Below are 17,484 nucleotides of genomic sequence, written 5' to 3' on the forward strand. Positions count from 1 at the left end.
TGCTTAATAATAAATTGCTTATAAATGTATGGATCTGTCTGTGGTCGGCTTTTCCCCGTTGGTCCAGCATGGTCTGCACATTAGCTTAGCCGGGAAATTCTACCCCATTAATTTGCTCTTGTTAGCCAGCGCACACTCACCGTACCGCTCGGCAGTAATCTGGGTGTGCGCTGAGGGTACAAGTCCCTAATTGGTTTGGCGATCCACAGGTAAGGTATCGCACAAAGTCCTGTAACCCAGCCCGGATTGGCAGTGCCAATCAGCGGCCTCAGGACCGGGCGTTCGAAAGGGAACTGAGTGCTTCCCCTTGTGGCGAGCCTCAAACCCCGAGTCGTAACAATGTATTAGTTGACTTCCATTTCCAAGGAACTTCAACACAGAATGAAGAAATTCGGCCCTTGAAGCCTGTACAATGGTTGTCAACCAATGACTTTTTTGTACACAAAGTCGAGACTCGTGGAAGAGCTCGAACACTAAATGGATCAAGACAAAAGGAAGTCGTGAGAGGGTGGAGCGGACACCAACAGTGGAGTTGAAGGACAGAATGGAGGGAGAATTGTACAAACAATGGGGAAGAGGAGGAATGGAGTGGACAGGATGGATACAGAAGAAAACTTCTTCCTCACCCCCCCCCCATCCTAACTATCCCCCTCCTTTCTCCCTTCCTCTCCTCTCCCCCTCTCCCTCCCCTCTCTGCCTTCCCTCCCCCACTCCCCTCTCTCTCCCTCCTTTTTCCCTCCACTCATCTCTTCCCCCCTCCCTTCTCTACCGCTCTCTCCCCTCCCTCTCATATATATATATATATATATATATATATATATATATATATATATATATATATATATATATATATATATATATATATATATATATATATATATATATATATATATATATATCAGTGCTCTGTCCTTTTTAAATGGCTCAAATTATTTTTCACTTTCACTATTCAGTCGTAACTCCCTCGGCGTTATTATTGATATTTTTCACTATTTCACTCTTGATATTTGATGTATCGTACTCATTACTGAGTGTCTGTGCCGCTGGAGCAGCTTCCTGAGCAAGAGAGCCTCAGCCAAATTATCATTGCAGGGTATAAGTTGGTATTACAATTAACATCACAATCGGAATAAAGTATGATGGTGGTTAGTTCAAGGTTATCCCGCACTATCTAATTTAAGGTTAATCAACACTGATTCATATCCACTTCAAAACCTTTTGCACCAATCAAACTCCTTTTTCAACACTCCAACATGACTTCAGCATGAGACACTTATGGACCAGGCTGTACAGCGAACCACCTCAAAACTTCAGCTGGTACGATATTGTCTTCACCAGAAACTTCATTGAACAACATTGGTCCACATCAAGATGCTGTTTGCTGCAATCTTGAAATACCCAGAATGCTTTGTATAGCTTTGACGTTATTTCACATTGGAATTGCAGGTTGTTACCACAATCACTTGACTAACTTTCAGCAACCTGTCGTTCTTTTACCATGATCTATAACAAAAAGGAGGTTAACCTTGAACCATCTTTATGTATTTAATTTTTTTGGCTCACACTTTACAGATGCGTAGCAATTTTTCTAGCTGCGTTGAGGCTTCTGCATATACAATATAGACTTTATACATTCACATAACAGCTGATTATCCCAGCTGACTTTATTTATGCTTTAAATAGCATCTGGAATGTTGCAATATAATTGCAATGCAAATTGGGCCACACATTTTGCGTGTTCCAAATGAGGCAACTAAATCAACAAAGGCAAATAGAAGTCTATGGAATGGGGGCTAAAATACAAAGCAAATGGGTGTCCAATGACAAACATTCCAACAAGGAACTTGCCCTGCAATTGTATATTTTGCTTTGCATAAGGTAATGTTGGGTGCATATTATGTCACTTAAATTTTGCCAGTTAATGCTTTCAACTAATTGCCAGTCTTTTGGTGCTTTTCAAACAAATTATTGTTTACCGTACATAGTGTTTGCGCCTGACTTCTTGCTTTGACCTGTGGGTCAATTTGCATGTACAAATGAAAATGAAAGGAAACCTTTTCGCTTATTTTCTTGAGGATTCTGCATTGGCCATTCACATGAAGAGCCACACCTCGCACACCCTCCATCCATCCATTTATCGGGACCATACTCTGTGCAAAGCATATACGGTCGTTGTGTATTCTGAAGACTAATCGGGAAATCAACATGATCATTTACAACAGTCGTATGTAAATACATCTTGCATGATGCTGCGGTGATTAGTGCACTTACCTCTGAGCCGTCTGGTCTGCAGTCAATTATCGAACCGACTATAAACTCTCGGATTGTTGATTCTCAGGCAGGGTGTTGCATCATAAAGTGTGCCTTCCCTTGAATGGACGTTCAGCTGAGGACCTGTCCGTGAGCATTAGCTGGTGGATGTTAAAGATGCCATGGTGCCTTTCAATGAAAAGTAGATGACTTATCACAAGCACCCTGGCTAAGTTCCAAAATCCTGTTTAAACTGAACAACCCTCCGGTTGGAGAGGGGGGGAGACTATTCTCCATGAAACCTCATTACGGCACGTAGTGTTATCACAAGAGGCAACATCCATTAGGATATGCGACAGTATATATTATATACATATATATAAATATTGTTATGGTTTCCACCCTTGCGTCGTGTGGGCGACCGCTTTTAACTAATCGCAGCCACGCGCCCACCAGACGGGCAATCCAAGTCGCAGCTTTTTCGGATCAACGCCGAAATCCAGCTACGGGTGTGTTTTTAACCACACCGTAAATCAGCCAACTCTTCTGTCCGCGCGCGACAGGGTCTGATCGCCGAAATGTCGATTTACCTAAGTATGCGCGCAGACAGAAATGCCGGGGATTTACACCTCAATGGGACCTGCTTGGAAACGAGCCGCTTAAGCAGCTCGCTCCGTTTGCGATTTGCCGAGCGGTGTATTATCGCGAGGCCCCGTTGGACCTCATTATCTTATCGGCTATAAACAGCTAGCTAATATTCCGTACGTAATTATGGCAGTCAATGACAGGAAAGGATGCAACGAACAGGTGAACATTTAAACAATGACATTTATTTCACACACGACACATATGCATTGAATGGGGGAATGGGGACAGGACACGAGTAAACAAAGACCTACAGCCGTTTGTCTATTTATTATGTACACAACCACTTAACAGTTTGTACTTAGCGGACACGGCGCCACAACTTTCATACAAAGAAAACCCCAGGAAAGGAAAGGGCAGAACAGGACCCGTACGCCTTTAATGTTCACGGAGCTGTGGAGACCGCAAGAGCTCAGAGGCCGTGCTGGTTACCTGCCACCCTCGTGGTGACTCGCTGGGGGACCCTTGTTCGGCGACCCTCGGTGGCTCTGCCTGCACTCCGCGGGACTCCACCAGCTCCTGACTCCACTCTCGACTCCACCGGCGCCTCCGTTGACTAAGGAGAGAGAGGGAGCAAGGAGAAAGACCCTCTCACTCCTCACTGCTTCCTCCGACTCCAGACTCCAGACTCAACTGCTGGTCGGCGTCTCGTCTCCCCAACTCAACTCAACTCAACCCTCGCTTCCTTTTTATAGCCACGGAGCCTCACCCCCCCCCCTTCCCCGCGTGTGCGGGAATCTTCCAGAAAGGGCGTTTTCCCTTGGTGAATCGGGCCCTTTTCACTACTGTTGCCTTTTCCATAGCTTTCGTTCTTATCCACTTTTAGAGGGTTGAGATCCACCGCGTTGGTTGGCGGAGATGTTATTCGTTGGGGGGCGGGGGCCGTTGTCTGTCGGGATGTTGACGGTTGTGGTGAAGGTTGTGGTGGTTGTCGTTTTGGAGGAGGTGGGTGTTCCAAAATAGACAGCAAAAGAATAACGGCTAACTGAAGATTCACAGCCCGGTTACACGAAAAATTGCCCGTTAAACATCGGTGGGGAAATCTTTTCTGAACACACACTTATCGACATAACTGAGCTCTGGGAAGCCTGAATGGTGTTCTGTGAATTTCCACAACCGTAACTATATATATATATATATATATATATATATATATATATATATATATATATATATATATATATATATATATATATATATATATATATATATATATATGCTGATGATGATGATGATGTTTATGGAATTTAATTTGAATCTCATGTGGAATTACCTTCCAAAATGAGTGCCCAATGTTCTTGTTGTCTTCCGTGCTTAAAGGTGAGGACCTACCACAATTTCATCTTGTCTCCCACTTCTACTCGTGATGTTTTCGACTTTGACTGCTCTTTCTTGTCTGCTTGCATTTGTCCAATTCACTCAGCAGCATGTAAATTGATTTTTATTACACAGATTAATCACAGGTTCAAATACAGATTTAGATTCAACAATACCTGATATTTACCCCATGTGCGTGAAGCAAAAAGCGAGGTTAATCAATTGGTTCACTTCTGTCTGTCTGTCCACAAGCGTCAGTTTATAATCGGGGAACAACTTGATTTCAATTGAATTATATTTTGAACATGAATCAGAAAACAAACCTGTAGTTTAGCAGTATTCTGGCTCTGAATTTGTCCCGATCTCACATGCTCAGAGAGGAATGAGATAATTTTTTCACTCTGTCTGCCTCTCTGGCAGTCAAACAAAACTGAAAATCATTCTAAACATGAAACTAACTGGTTTTTTTTTTGTGGGTGGGGGTTAAGGACGTCGTAAAGGACACAAACGGGCACTTATGTGATGTGTTGATTTAGGTGGTGTTAAAGCCACTGCATAATGGTGGTAAACTTCCGGAATTATAATTTTTAATACAGCCTTGATCTTTATTTTGTTTCAATTCAATTACATACTTGAACACTGCAAATCACAAAATGCCTTATCGCTTCCAAAAACCTCCAGTTTTGTAGTACTTGGACATGTTATACAAGGTGGTGCATAAGACTGCATCAACGGTGCTAAATGTCCAGATTTTTTTTAATATGACCTTGAAGTCATTATTTTATTTCAATTGAATTGTGTACTGCACTGGACTGCACACTGTGTGGGGTAAGGTGTTCTCTGAACTCTTTAGTGTTACTGTAGTCATTGTCATGTTCGTGGCAACAACAGTAGTAAAATCTTGAGTACCTGTACATGCTGATGGTATAAATGTGTGCAGCATATGAAGCTTCTGAATTTTAAATGTTCTTGGTGAAAGCTCTATGGTCTATATACTAAAACTTTACCTGTGGAAAGGGTCATGGTGTAGCCTGAGTGGGCAGAATGAACTTTTAGTCTTTTTCTTTGTATAATACCAATGATAAATCTGGAAGCAGCTCTGATTGGGCTTAGTCGCACTATCACGTCTGTTTGTCTTCATTAAGAACTTTACAACTGCAGTCTATACAATTAAGAACTATCTGTTCCTGTCATCATCAATCCTGCCATCATGGAAAGCCAATTCGTATCATGACTCTAAAATCCTCACTTTATTGTGACGTGACAAAAGTGAAATCAAGTTCAAGGGTCTCTGAAAGTTTATTTTTCACAAACTCATTCAGATAATCTACGGATACACAATTACCTTAAGGACATTGACATGTTCGATAGATTAAACGTCAAAACAAGAACATATAAAACTTTACAATGTAAATGTAGATTAAAAAAATTGAAGATGACCCGCAAATGTTGCTCAGAGCAATATTAATCACCTGTCCATAAAACCGATTATATAAACACATGCTTGTTACTGATTTGCACTTGCTCAATGTATGAGGTGATGGCGCAGATGCATCACACTCGCCTATGAGCTGTCTAATCAGGATTTTATTCTCGATCCGACTCGAAATTGTCAGCATTGCATCACTGAGATCGACTCCCCCTCATTTGGGACTTTAAACTGGGGACACATCCGCTAGCATCGATTACTGATGGATGTTAAAGAGCTCATTGCTTCTTGACAAAGTAGATGAACTGTTGCTGGCACCCTGGATACATTCTAAATTCCTTCCCCCCCTTTGGCTTCGAGAGAGAAATGCCGTTGTGGCACCCCGCTAATGTTTGAAGCCTTTGGCCAGATCAGACAATTATCCTGCAGCCCGATTAAGATAGTTAATTGATTCTGGTAAATCGCAAAACTGTAGAAATTCATGGAAAGAAGATGCTTTCCTGTATTTTTGTTGAGTTGTCATAATTTAATTGCTGCACTTTTTCTTTCAAGTGCTTTGTCATCGTGAGAATTTGTGTTTTGTTCCTCATTACTCATCTGAGCCTCAGGGCCTCCCTGGGTAGTGGCATGCCATTATTGAATTAGGATGTATTTTCTGTTCCACAGGAGGATGCTCACAATGCTGTGCCTGCAGAACCAGAACAGCCAAAGGCCATAAAGACTCAGGGCAGGAAAATCAGGAAGGAAGGAAAAAAGCGGAAGTGAAGGCCACTGATGTTGCTTTCTTGAATGGATCAATAAATGATAATGTCGTGATTCCAGTGGAGGATTCTTACAGGGACTGTGCTCAAGACTTTTCTTGCAGAAGATTGCATTCTCAGAGTGATTAGAAATGGTTGCTTCTGCAGTCTGGTATAAGCTCTTCCAGAAGGAATTTGTCCAAGTAAATAATATACTTGTTCAGTGATTCACTATCTTATTGGAGCTCATAGTGGAAAAGGTCTAAGTTTTTGCATATCATCATTTGGGGAAGGGTATATTGATTGAACAGTATTGGATTTCAAGGCTGTATTTTGCCTTATGATGAAGCTTCTCTTTTTTTTTTTTTCTTTTTCTTTTTAACAAAGTAATGCTCATTTAGTTTACTTTTTTATCTTCTCAGATAATACCATGTATTAGAATTTCACTTATTTCGTTATGTGCACCCATTTTGACATATACACATTGATGGTCTATAAATGGGATACAATAGTCCTGTTTTTGATTTTCAATGTATAATCGTAATAATTACAGGCCCATGCTCTTTACAGAGCTCCAAGACATTTCACGACAAGTCGAGAAATTTCTCCAGGGGTAGAACCAATCTTGGGCAGATTGCCACTCGCATGCATTGTAATTTGTTGAGACTCGACTTATTTGCTTGAGGGCCTTGCTAGCCAGCGTTGGCACTCCATAGATGACCTGACTCCATCTTGTTCTGTCTCTCATGAGGTGAGGAGCCAGGATAGATCTGATGTTCACTCTGTGAGTCTTTTTGTTGAGGGTGTTGCTGATAACTCGCCTACTATTCGTGAAAGACAATGGGATATTTGGACGTGCACCAACAACTCGTGCTGGTAGACGGGTTCTCCGGCTTAACACTGATCTGATGGATTGTGCGCACATGAATACCTCACCCTGCATGTGAAACACCAGGATGACAATTTATAGATGGGTTGAGATTTGAACCAAGACCGACAGCTCAGAAGTGTGCATGCACATCTCAAAGCTATCCTGTCAGCTATTTTAATTACATTACAACACATTACATTGATACACATGTACAACCCCAATTTCCAGTATATATTAGTAAGAGATGATGATTATGTATTTATACCTCATTATCCTTTTTTTTTTGTCTATTTGACTCTTATGAGCATCTCACTTGTGGAGAAGGCTGGCCAAGAGGTACACACACACACACACACACACACACACACACACACACACACACACACACACACACACACACACACACACACACACACCTCCAAGATGTGTAACCTGGGTTGGAATCTCAGCCCAGGTATAAACTGTCATCCCAGTGTTTCAAAGGCAGGGTAATTCATCAATGTGTGTGGTCCCTCCGATGGATATTAAACTGGGCTTCCCACCTGCTGGCATTGTTTGGGGATGGTATCCTTTGTGAAAAGTATGCAAGCTATCGTCCGTCGGCACCATGGTGAAATTCCAATTTCCTGCCCGAACATATTGAGGACCTCAGCGGCACAGCCACGCCTTCGGCCAATGATGCCACCCCGCAGCCTTGTGCTGCATATGAAAAAAGAATATTCATGCAACCTTTTGAACATCATGCCTTTGTTTATAGTGTATAATGTAATACAGTGTTTGAGTTTTTACCTGTTGCTTGTTGGATTTGTTTTAGCATTTTGATTTATGTTGGTCTGTGAACACAGCTCTCTGAGAATTGTGCATATTTCATTCTCCAACATGCAGTTGTTTCCATTCTGCTCCCCCCCCCAAAAAAAATGGTGCTACCTTTAATGACTACAAAGTTGTTGGAGGGGAATGTGGTCAAACCAGCCAGGCACACAGGAAGTGGGGTCTTGGAACTTTTTCATGTGCATTCAGTCACAAGATCTCCCTCCCACCATTACCACCCTCCTCTCCTTTTGTTTCACAAAGCAGAGCCAAACCTCAATGCCCACATTGAAAAACCTCTGCCATAATAAGAATAAAACGGTTTCTGCCAGAACATGCCAAAACTGCCCACAATCTGATTTAGTTGCAATGTTGGCCAAAAGCCGTGCACTGTTTTTTTGTTTTGTTTTTTAATGACATTTTTTTAAGCATAAGCCAGTCTTGTGCCGATTGGGGTAACTGTGAAGCCTTGCTGCTCGAGTTTGAATTGTGATCCAGTTGGGTGCCCAGTTTTGGCACCTCTTACTGGCCTGTGTGCTCATCGGAGGGTGCAATTCTTTTAATCTGCGTTCAACATTTCATGTTTTTTTTAACTGTTACTAGAACCACTCTCCTGATTATTCCCTTTGAAATTATATTGTTACAATAACCACTCTCCTGATTATTCTCTTTGAAATTCCATTTTCTCCCACAAATTTATACCATTCACCCCACCCATTTCCCCCACCCTTGTTGTTCTCTCTTTCTATCTCTCTCTGGTTTTTCTGAGTATTACGAATCAAACGATGCACGATTTGTGTGCAAACCTTTGGAAATCCTTGTCTTGGTTGGGGTGGGGGGGGGGATTCACCCTGATACTGTCCTAATCTCATTTCCATGGAGCAGCCCAACTCCACACCCTTTACTTTTGGACGAATCCCTTTCAAGCAAACCTTGTGCATTGCACAAGTCCAATCCCCCCTCACCCCATCACTCCCTTCCTTCCTTCCACCCCCCTCCCCCATTCCATCCCCTTTTCTAATGCTTTTTACTTTTTGATCCTTTCTGACTAATCCCTTTCAAACAATCCTTTGTATATTTCACCCCATCTCTCCCTCTACATATCCTCCTACCTCTCTCTATTTTCATCCCCAACAGGCAAACCCCTTCTCCTCACCCCCCCACCCCTAACTCCTCCCATATCACCAATCACTATCCCCATCCATTAACTCATCCTCCCTGCCCGTTAACCATAATCCCTTCCCCATTCACTCCCCCCACCCTTCACGAACTCCTCTTCCCCCTCCCCCTTTATCATACCCTTCACCTGTTCGAGCAGTTTGGTTTAAATTAATTTAAAAAAAACAAACAAACATCGTTGAAGTTGTCCTGTATCAAAAATATTAAAATTAACAACGATTTTTATCGAATCATAATCATTACACACTTCACGGGCCTCTTGCTTCGTCGCAACATATTGTGGTAAAAGGAAAATACTTTATACATCGTCTCTCGTCCATGGCGCTGTTTTTTTTCTTTTCTTTTTCAGTGCGGTTACCCGAATGACTTTCACACGGGATGTCGCGTTATTCTGAAACGCGTGAATTACAACATTTTGTAGTTTGTACACAATGTGCGAAGTAGTCTGTGGAAGAAGAAGAAGAAGCCGGCCATCCGCATTCTACAAGAAGAAGATTCTGGTTATGACCTCGGTTTAGCCCCGCCCCCTCCACTCCGCTGCCACGGGGTTTCCGAGTGCGGCGAGCAGGGCCGACGCAATGGCGGCAGCGGCGGCGGCTGAAGATAGTTGATGGCGTCAGCTCCTCGATTTAAGTTTCAGTGGAAGACGAGCCGGCGCAGTTTACCTCGGAGAGCAGTTAACGAAACCTTACGCTCTGTAGCAGCGTACCGTGAGGCGCTGCTCTCGCCTGGGATGACTACGTGTGTGTGAGACCTGACCTACGGACAGCGCCAACGGTTTTCCTGCCCTTTTTTTTTAGTCCCTTCCCCATTTTCTCCTGCTTTCCTTTGTTGCTCTCCGTACGTGTTTGTGGCGGCCACGAAGAGCAGAGTAGAGCAGGTCGGAGTCCGAGTGCGGGACGGTGACGCGGCGCCGCTCTCGCCGCTCCCCTTTCACTGAACGCCATTTTGCTGAGCCGACGTTCAAGTGAGTGAAACAAAAGGGCAAAAGGGTGGCGGATGCTTTCCCGGCTGTGGAATTAGGACGAGAATCAAGCGATTAAAAAGACGAAGAAGAAGAGCAGCGATACGTGGACTTTCTGTTGGAATATATTTACTTGAGCCTGAAGTTTCCGTGCCTCCTTTCGGGTAACTTGCCGTGTCCGCCTGGAGCACACGCAGTGTGACGCTTGGGTTATTACAAGGACAACACAGCGGCGGACGGCGCCCGACAGTATACGTGACCGCTGGTCAACATCCTGGACTCGGACACTTTCGGTCATGTAGGGGCTGAAAGGAGGCCGGGTCCGACTAGGCCTCCTGACGCCCGACGCTCGTCGTCCGTCGGCGACCATGGGTCTCGACTTCGACGTGAAGACGTTCTGCGCGAACCTGCGAGCCACCAAACCGCCGTACGAATGTCCCGTGGAGTCGTGCGCTCGTATCTACAAGAGCTACAGCGGCATCGAGTACCACCTGTCGCACTACGACCACGAGAATCCCGGGAAGCCGACGCCGATGAAGAAGCCGCGGAAGAAAGGCCGCTACAGCCGAGCGGGCGCACCGACGTCTCCGTCGTCTCCCGAGTTCAGTCGTTCCCCGGCCCGAGAGACCCTGACGTACGCGCAGGCTCAACGGCTGGTGGACGTGGACATCGACGGACGCCTCCATCGCATCAACATCTTCGACCCGCTGGAGATCGTGTCCGAGGACGACCTGACGGCGCAGGAGCTGAGCGAGTGTAACAGCAACAAGGAGAACGCGGAGCAGCCGGCCGCGGCCGATGCCGTCACTCCCGCCAAGGCGCAGTTCAAGGCGAACAACAACAACAACAACAGCAGCAGCAACAACAGCAGCAGCAGCAACAGCAAGAAGAAGGACGCGCCGGCCACGGGCACAGGTGGACCCGTCGTGCCGGGGAAGCTTCCCGAGGCTTCGTTTCGCCTCGTCGACAGGGACATGCCCGAAGCGCCGCCAAGGCCGGCCTCGTTCTATCGCTACATGGAGAAGTCTTCCGAGGAGTTGGACGAGGAGGTCGAGTACGACATGGACGAGGAGGACTACGCGTGGTTGGACATGATGAACGAGAAGCGGCGGGAAGCCGGACAGACGCCGGTGTCTCAGGAGGCGTTCGAGCTGCTCATGGACCGCTTCGAAAAGGAGTCTTATTTCGAGAGTCGCAACAAGGGCGACCCGCACTCGCTCATCGACGAGGACGCCGTGTGCTGCATCTGCAACGACGGCGAGTGTCAAAACAGCAACGTCATCCTCTTCTGCGACATGTGCAACCTCGCCGTGCACCAGGAGTGCTACGGGGTGCCGTACATCCCCGAGGGACAGTGGCTGTGCCGCCGGTGCCTGCAGTCGCCCTCCAGGGCCGTCGACTGCGCCCTGTGTCCCAACAAAGGCGGCGCTTTCAAGCAGACCGACGACGGCCGCTGGGCTCACGTGGTCTGCGCCCTGTGGATCCCTGAAGTCTGCTTTGCCAACACGGTGTTCCTGGAGCCCATCGACAGCGTGGAGCACATCCCTGCCGCGCGCTGGAAGCTCACGTGCTACATCTGCAAGCAGCGCGGGGCGGGCGCGTGCATCCAGTGCCACAAGGCGAACTGCTACACGGCTTTCCACGTGACTTGCGCGCAGCAGGCCGGTCTTTACATGAAGATGGAGCCTGTGAAGGAGAGCTGCGGCACCGGCTCGGCAATCTGTGTGTGCAAGACCGCTTACTGCGACGTGCACACGCCGCCGGGATCGGCTCGTCGGCCGGCGACGCAACACGAACAGCTCAAGCAGCAGTCTCCCAAAACGTCTGAAGAGATGATGTTGGGGGACGAATCGCCAGAGGCTGAGGGTCCCGAGAGATCTCGGAAAGACAAAGCCAAGTCTCGCCAAAAGATGAAGAAGGCTCGCAAACTCTTGGCGGAGAAAAGGGCGGCTGTGCCTGTGGTATCGGTGCCTTGCATCCCACCCGGAAGGTCAGGTGCTTTCATTGTCTTCACACGTGCTCGTTTCCCTTCGGTCTCCGCCTCCCGGCCCTCGCCTGTGCACCTTCGGTCTCCGCCTCCCGGTCCTCGCCTGTGCACCTTCGGTCTCCGCCTCCCGGCCCTCGCCTGTGCACCTTCGGTCTCCGCCTCCCGGCCCTCGCCTGTGCACCTTCGGTCTCCGCCTCCCGGCCCTCGCCTGTGCACCTTCGGTCTCCGCCTCCCGGCCCTCGCCTGTGCACCTTCGGTCTCCGCCTCCCGGCCCTCGCCTGTGCACCTTCGGTCTCCGCCTCCCGGCCCTCGCCTGTGCACCTTCGGTCTCCGCCTCCCGGCCCTCTCCTGTGCACCTTCGGTCTCCGCCTCCCGGCCCTCTCCTGTGCACCTTCGGTCTCCGCCTCCCGGCCCTCTCCTGTGCACCTTCGGTCTCCGCCTCCCGGCCCTCTCCTGTGCACCTTCGGTCTCCGCCTCCCGGCCCTCTCCTGTGCACCTTCGGTCTCCGCCTCCCGGCCCTCTCCTGTGCACCTTCGGTCTCCGCCTCCCGGCCCTCTCCTGTGCACCTTCGGTCTCCGCCTCCCGGCCCTCTCCTGTGCACCTTCGGTCTCCGCCTCCCGGCCCTCTCCTGTGCACCTTCGGTCTCCGCCTCCCGGCCCTCTCCTGTGCACCTTCGGTCTCCGCCTCCCGGCCCTCTCCTGTGCACCTTCGGTCTCCGCCTCCCGGCCCTCTCCTGTGCACCTTCGGTCTCCGCCTCCCGGCCCTCTCCTGTGCACCTTCGGTCTCCGCCTCCTATGCACCCTTGTTCCATTTTTTGCTCATGCACCCTTGTTCCATTTTTTGCTCATGCACCCTTGTTCCATTTTTTGCTCATGCACCCTTGTTCCATTTTTTGCTCATGCACCCTTGTTCCATTTTTTGCTCATGCACCCTTGTTCCCCTTTCCCTCCACACGTGTGCTGTTTTTCCTTCTCCCCCCCCCCCCCGCCCCCAGGTGGATTTGCTTCTGTTCATGTATGTAAACCTTGCCTCTGCCCTGCCATGGGAATCTGATCTCAGAAAAAAACAGTGCAGAGCGAAGTATTAATTTATATGTAAATGGGGTGGAGGGGGGGGTGATGTTACATTCCAGACCCCTCATGAAAACTACACAATTTCATGAAAGCCACCATTTTTTTTTCTCCAAATGTGCATTATAGTCACACAACCTCTTTACATATTTGTTACCTCCGCCACCGAAGGTGAAGGATGTTATGTTTTCGTTCCTCTCTGTCTTTGTTTGTTTGTATGCAGGATATCTCAAAAAGTTGTGGACGGATTCGGACGAAACTTGGTGGACAGGTTGGGTGTGTGACGAGGAAGAATTGATTCGATTTTGGCAAATATCTGGATCTGGATACGATAATTATTTACTTTTTAAAGCGATTCTTCACCATTGAGAGATCGGGGCCAAAAACGATACATAGCAGGATATCTCAAAAATGTGTTGGGCCAGAAATGTTCTCGTGGATCAGGCATTACGTGATAGAGGTAGGTGCTCCACTGCGTGCCGTTCTAGTTTAATCATGTTTTCTTATCAGTCTCACTTTACAAAGATCATAAATCTCACTTTTACACATCAATCTCACTTTTTACATGTTTACAAAGAAAGTGGTTGTGAGTCATCTTGGTCAGATTTCACAATGTGAGTGGACAAGTGCAAGTGTGTGAGGAAACACTTGACAATCCCCGAGCCGTCGTGTGACTGAGCCGCGAATGTCGGTCACATGACTCGCTCCCTGAGTGGTGCGCATATTTGAATTTTGTGGCCGTGCTGTGTGGCTCTCCTGTGTGACACATGCAACATTGAACCATTCCCCGTGTGGAGCTAAATTTTGGATTACTTTCAGCCCATCTACACATTTGGCAGCTTCTTAACTACCGTACACTGTATCTCTTCTGACGTCTAGCACCAACTATGAGATACCCTTCCAGTTTCTTCCCTCCATCTCCCTCGCCCCCACCCCACCCCGTACTGTTTCACTTTGGACTACCTGAATTCAGCTCCCCCTCAATCCTAACCCAACCTCAGTTCTATGAGAATGTAAATAGATTTATCTTTCCGTGTGTATTTGTGTGTTTTTGTAGTGAAATTCCATGAAAAAATAAAGAATCCCGCAGATAAAACCCATGCAAAGCAAGGACAATGTGTAATAGTATGGTTTTATCCGTTTTGAATCTATTCCGGTAAATTAGAGACTGATTGGAATAGAAGAGACATGTTTGGAATATTTGTCCTTTCTATTTTGAACCATGAAACAGCTGCTTTGTTGTTGGAGCCATGGTATGATTTGGAGCGCTCCTTATTTTATTTTATTTTTTCTTGGAAACATAGTCGAGGCTCATGGAAGAGCTAGTACACTGAACGGATCAGGATGTAACTGAGAAAAACAGGACACAAAGTGCAAGAATGGAGAAGGAAACTGCAAGGAGGAAAAACTGGAAAGTTGGAGATTTTGTTGGGGTTAATGAGGGTAGGAGAGATCATGGTTTTGGATTGAGGACGATCTGAGATGGTGAGGAACAGCTGTCTTAACTTGGAGGGAGAAGTGAGATTGAAGAGGATGTGGAGGTTGATTTCATAGGTGGGGGGGGGAGAGAGGAACAAATGAGTGGAGGTGAGTAGTGATCCTGGGTTTGGGTAGTTTAACCAGAAGAGGGTTGATGGTGGACTGTGTGCCATGCAGAAACCGAAGGGGAGGGGACAAAGCATGGAAAGAGCAGAGGGTGCAACATCAGAAAGGAGGCGGTAGATGACAGAGAGACCACCAACCTGTCTGTGATGGCAAAGTGATAGGCCCATAAATTCAGTTTCATCATTGGAGATTCCAATAATGTTGAACGCCTTGGTTTCCAAAGTGTCAAGCTGAAGCAAGATGTAAAGCAGGATAACCAGCCCAGAGAGGAGAGCAGTACTCCATCAAGCTGCGGATGAAGGCCTTGTAGGTGGAGAGGTGTTTAGTTGTTCCAAGAAAGGACTTTGTACAACGGAGGATGCCCATTCGATGGCTGGCGTTGGAGGCCAATGTTGAAATGTGGTTTGTCCAGGAAAGAACACGGCTGATAGTGAGATCCGGTAGTTTGAATGACTGGAGCTCCTCAAGAGGATTGTTCGGAAAGTAGAGGGGATGGGTTGCCACATAGTTCTTTCGGAGAGAAATGGTGAGAGTGTGAGATTTGTCAGGATTTAGACATAGTCCAAGTGTTTGACCATCTTGTGATGTTGTCAAGGTCTGAAGAGAGGGAAGACATTGCAGCCCGCCTATCTGAAGGACGAGGGATGTCATGGCAGAAGGTGGAGTCACCAGCAAATAGATAAAGAGGATTTTCCAGAGAGTCAGAGAGATCATTGATGAAGATCAGGACTCGGACTGGGCCAAGAACACTGTCTTGGGGCACTCCTGCTTTGACAGGGAGAGTTGATGGAAGGATTCTGCCGAGTGCCACACATTGGCGATGAGCGTAGATGAAGTCAGTAAGCCACGCGTGGAGTTGGCCCTTAATGCCATACGCAAACAGCTTGCAGCTTGGAGAGTCAGGCAGGATGCCAGACTGTATCAAAAGCACGAGATATGTCCAGAGAGACGACCCTGAACTCGTGTCTGTCATTGAGAGCCTCCATCCATTATTGGACGAGTAGAAGTAGCATGTTCAAGGTGAAGTGAACTGGTTGGAAACCAAATTGGTTATCTGAGATGAGGTTGTTGGAGAAAAGGAAGGATTTCGTATCAAATGCGATGATGGATTCCTGACCATGTTGGTGATTGGAACTAAGATGATGGTCTGCAGTTGAGGGGATCAGTTTTTGCACCTTTTTATGAAGTACAGTGATGTTAGTAGATTTCAAAGCAGATGGAAGATGACTGAGTGCAAATGACAGGGTGATAAAGGCAAGGAGAGGATGGGAAAGATCAGCGGAACAGGTTTTTAGGAGACGTGGGAGATGCAGTCCAGTCCAGTAGCAGAGTCGGAGTAGAGGGTTGGCAGAAACTTCTCCACATTCTCAGGTGTAAAAGACAGAGTCCAGGAGCAGTTGGGTATGACAGGGTATGATGGGCACCAAGAGTGGAGAATTGGGGGACACAAGATTTGGAAGCAAACACAGAATTGAGACATTCGTCGTCCTCACTAGCGGAGTCTGCTGTGCTGCAGTTTTGAAGAGAGGGAAGGGATGGAAGGGGAGCATCCACCAGAGACAGAGGACGGGTACAAGTTTGAAAATTCATTCTAAAGGTTGGACATGTTGTTTTCTCGTTCTCCTGAGAGCGGACACACAATTGTTGCAGACTTTTTGGAAAGCACTGAGATCGCCTTCAGTTGGATTTGCCTTCCAGGAAGAGAAGGCAAGTTGTTTCAGAGCAACTGCCTCACCACAGGATCAGTGTACATGGGTGAGAAGAAGAGTAGGATAATTGAAGACGAGAGAGAAGAAGAGAAAGAGGAGAGGTTTCTGTGGAAGACTTCCCAGGCTGAGTTCACATCGAAGGCAGTAAATATGGGAGCCCAGTCCTGAAGAGATGGTTGCTGCCAATCTGCTCAAGTGAAATGCCAGGCTCGCTGGTGTTGAGGCAGTTATCTGAGAATCACCAGAGACGTTGACTTTTACAAGCTTTAACTCGGATGAACCAATTGGATCAGAGGAAGAGCAGGAGACATTTCTGGGAAACTCAACACCAAGTCCAGAAAGAAGGATTTGTCATTGGGAGAAATTCAGGATGGAAAGTTCACAGATCAAGTCAGTCCCATGGAGTCACAGAAGCCAGTCGAAAATTTGTGGAGGGGGTTTCATGCAACCCTCTACTGTTTGATAATTTATCTTCCACAAAAACAAAGTTGAAACATTCTAAATCATGAGGCCTTCCTGAAGAATATTCTGCCGTATGACGCAGATGACGGAGCAAAGAAAAGTTATCTATGTAAAATAAATCAAATGTGTCGGGGTGTTTTTCTCTGCTACTTCCATTGGTGTTCAAATGTGACTCATGGTGTTGAAGGTGGCCCTGCGTTGCAAACACGTACAGTTCGTTTTCCTCAGCTTTCTTCGGGGATCTGCATCGCAGGTATAATTCGGACTTGACGGCAAACGCTTTACCACCTGCATGATTGAAAGGTGCTGGCAGACAAGTGTCACTGTGAAGTGGTGTTCGATAAACGGGTAATTGTACGCTTATTCTGGCATTGTTGTGATGTGACGGCTGACATGTGACACAAGTGTTTTGTTCTATAACAGCATCGTCTGTTTGTTTGTTTTTA

At 46.8% G+C, this 17,484-nt stretch overlaps 2 protein-coding genes across 12 annotated transcripts in view; both read left to right on the forward strand.

Moving 5' to 3' along the window:
* MANBAL (mannosidase beta like) overlaps positions 1 to 8,040 on the forward strand; it is a 32,637-nt gene extending 24,597 nt beyond the window's left edge. For all 5 annotated transcript variants that reach the window (XM_085870479.1, XM_085870480.1, XM_085870481.1 and 2 more), the window contains exon 3: positions 6,308 to 8,040. In XM_085870479.1, coding sequence (XP_085726605.1) covers positions 6,308 to 6,406 — 99 coding nt within the window. In that variant the 3' untranslated portion in view covers positions 6,407 to 8,040. The remainder of the gene's footprint in view (positions 1 to 6,307) is intronic.
* Positions 8,041 to 9,794: 1,754 nt separating this feature from the next.
* LOC147032677 (peregrin-like) overlaps positions 9,795 to 17,484 on the forward strand; it is a 51,526-nt gene continuing 43,836 nt past the window's right edge. For 3 of the 7 annotated variants that reach the window (XR_015055284.1, XM_085870470.1, XM_085870473.1), the window contains exon 1: positions 9,796 to 12,195. Coding sequence is in view for 6 of the 7 variants with exons in the window: in XM_085870470.1 (XP_085726596.1) it covers positions 10,574 to 12,195 (1,622 nt within the window). In the remaining variant the exon portion in view is untranslated. Of the gene's footprint in view, positions 12,196 to 17,484 lie in introns of all 7 variants that reach the window. The other 4 variants (XM_085870471.1, XM_085870476.1, XM_085870474.1 and 1 more) reach the window with 3 other exon arrangements.

Source organism: Eptatretus burgeri, chromosome 2 (genome assembly GCF_056783735.1).
Source record: "Eptatretus burgeri isolate ZD-2024b chromosome 2, Ebu_testis_v1, whole genome shotgun sequence".
Lineage (NCBI taxonomy): Eukaryota > Metazoa > Chordata > Myxini > Myxiniformes > Myxinidae > Eptatretus > Eptatretus burgeri.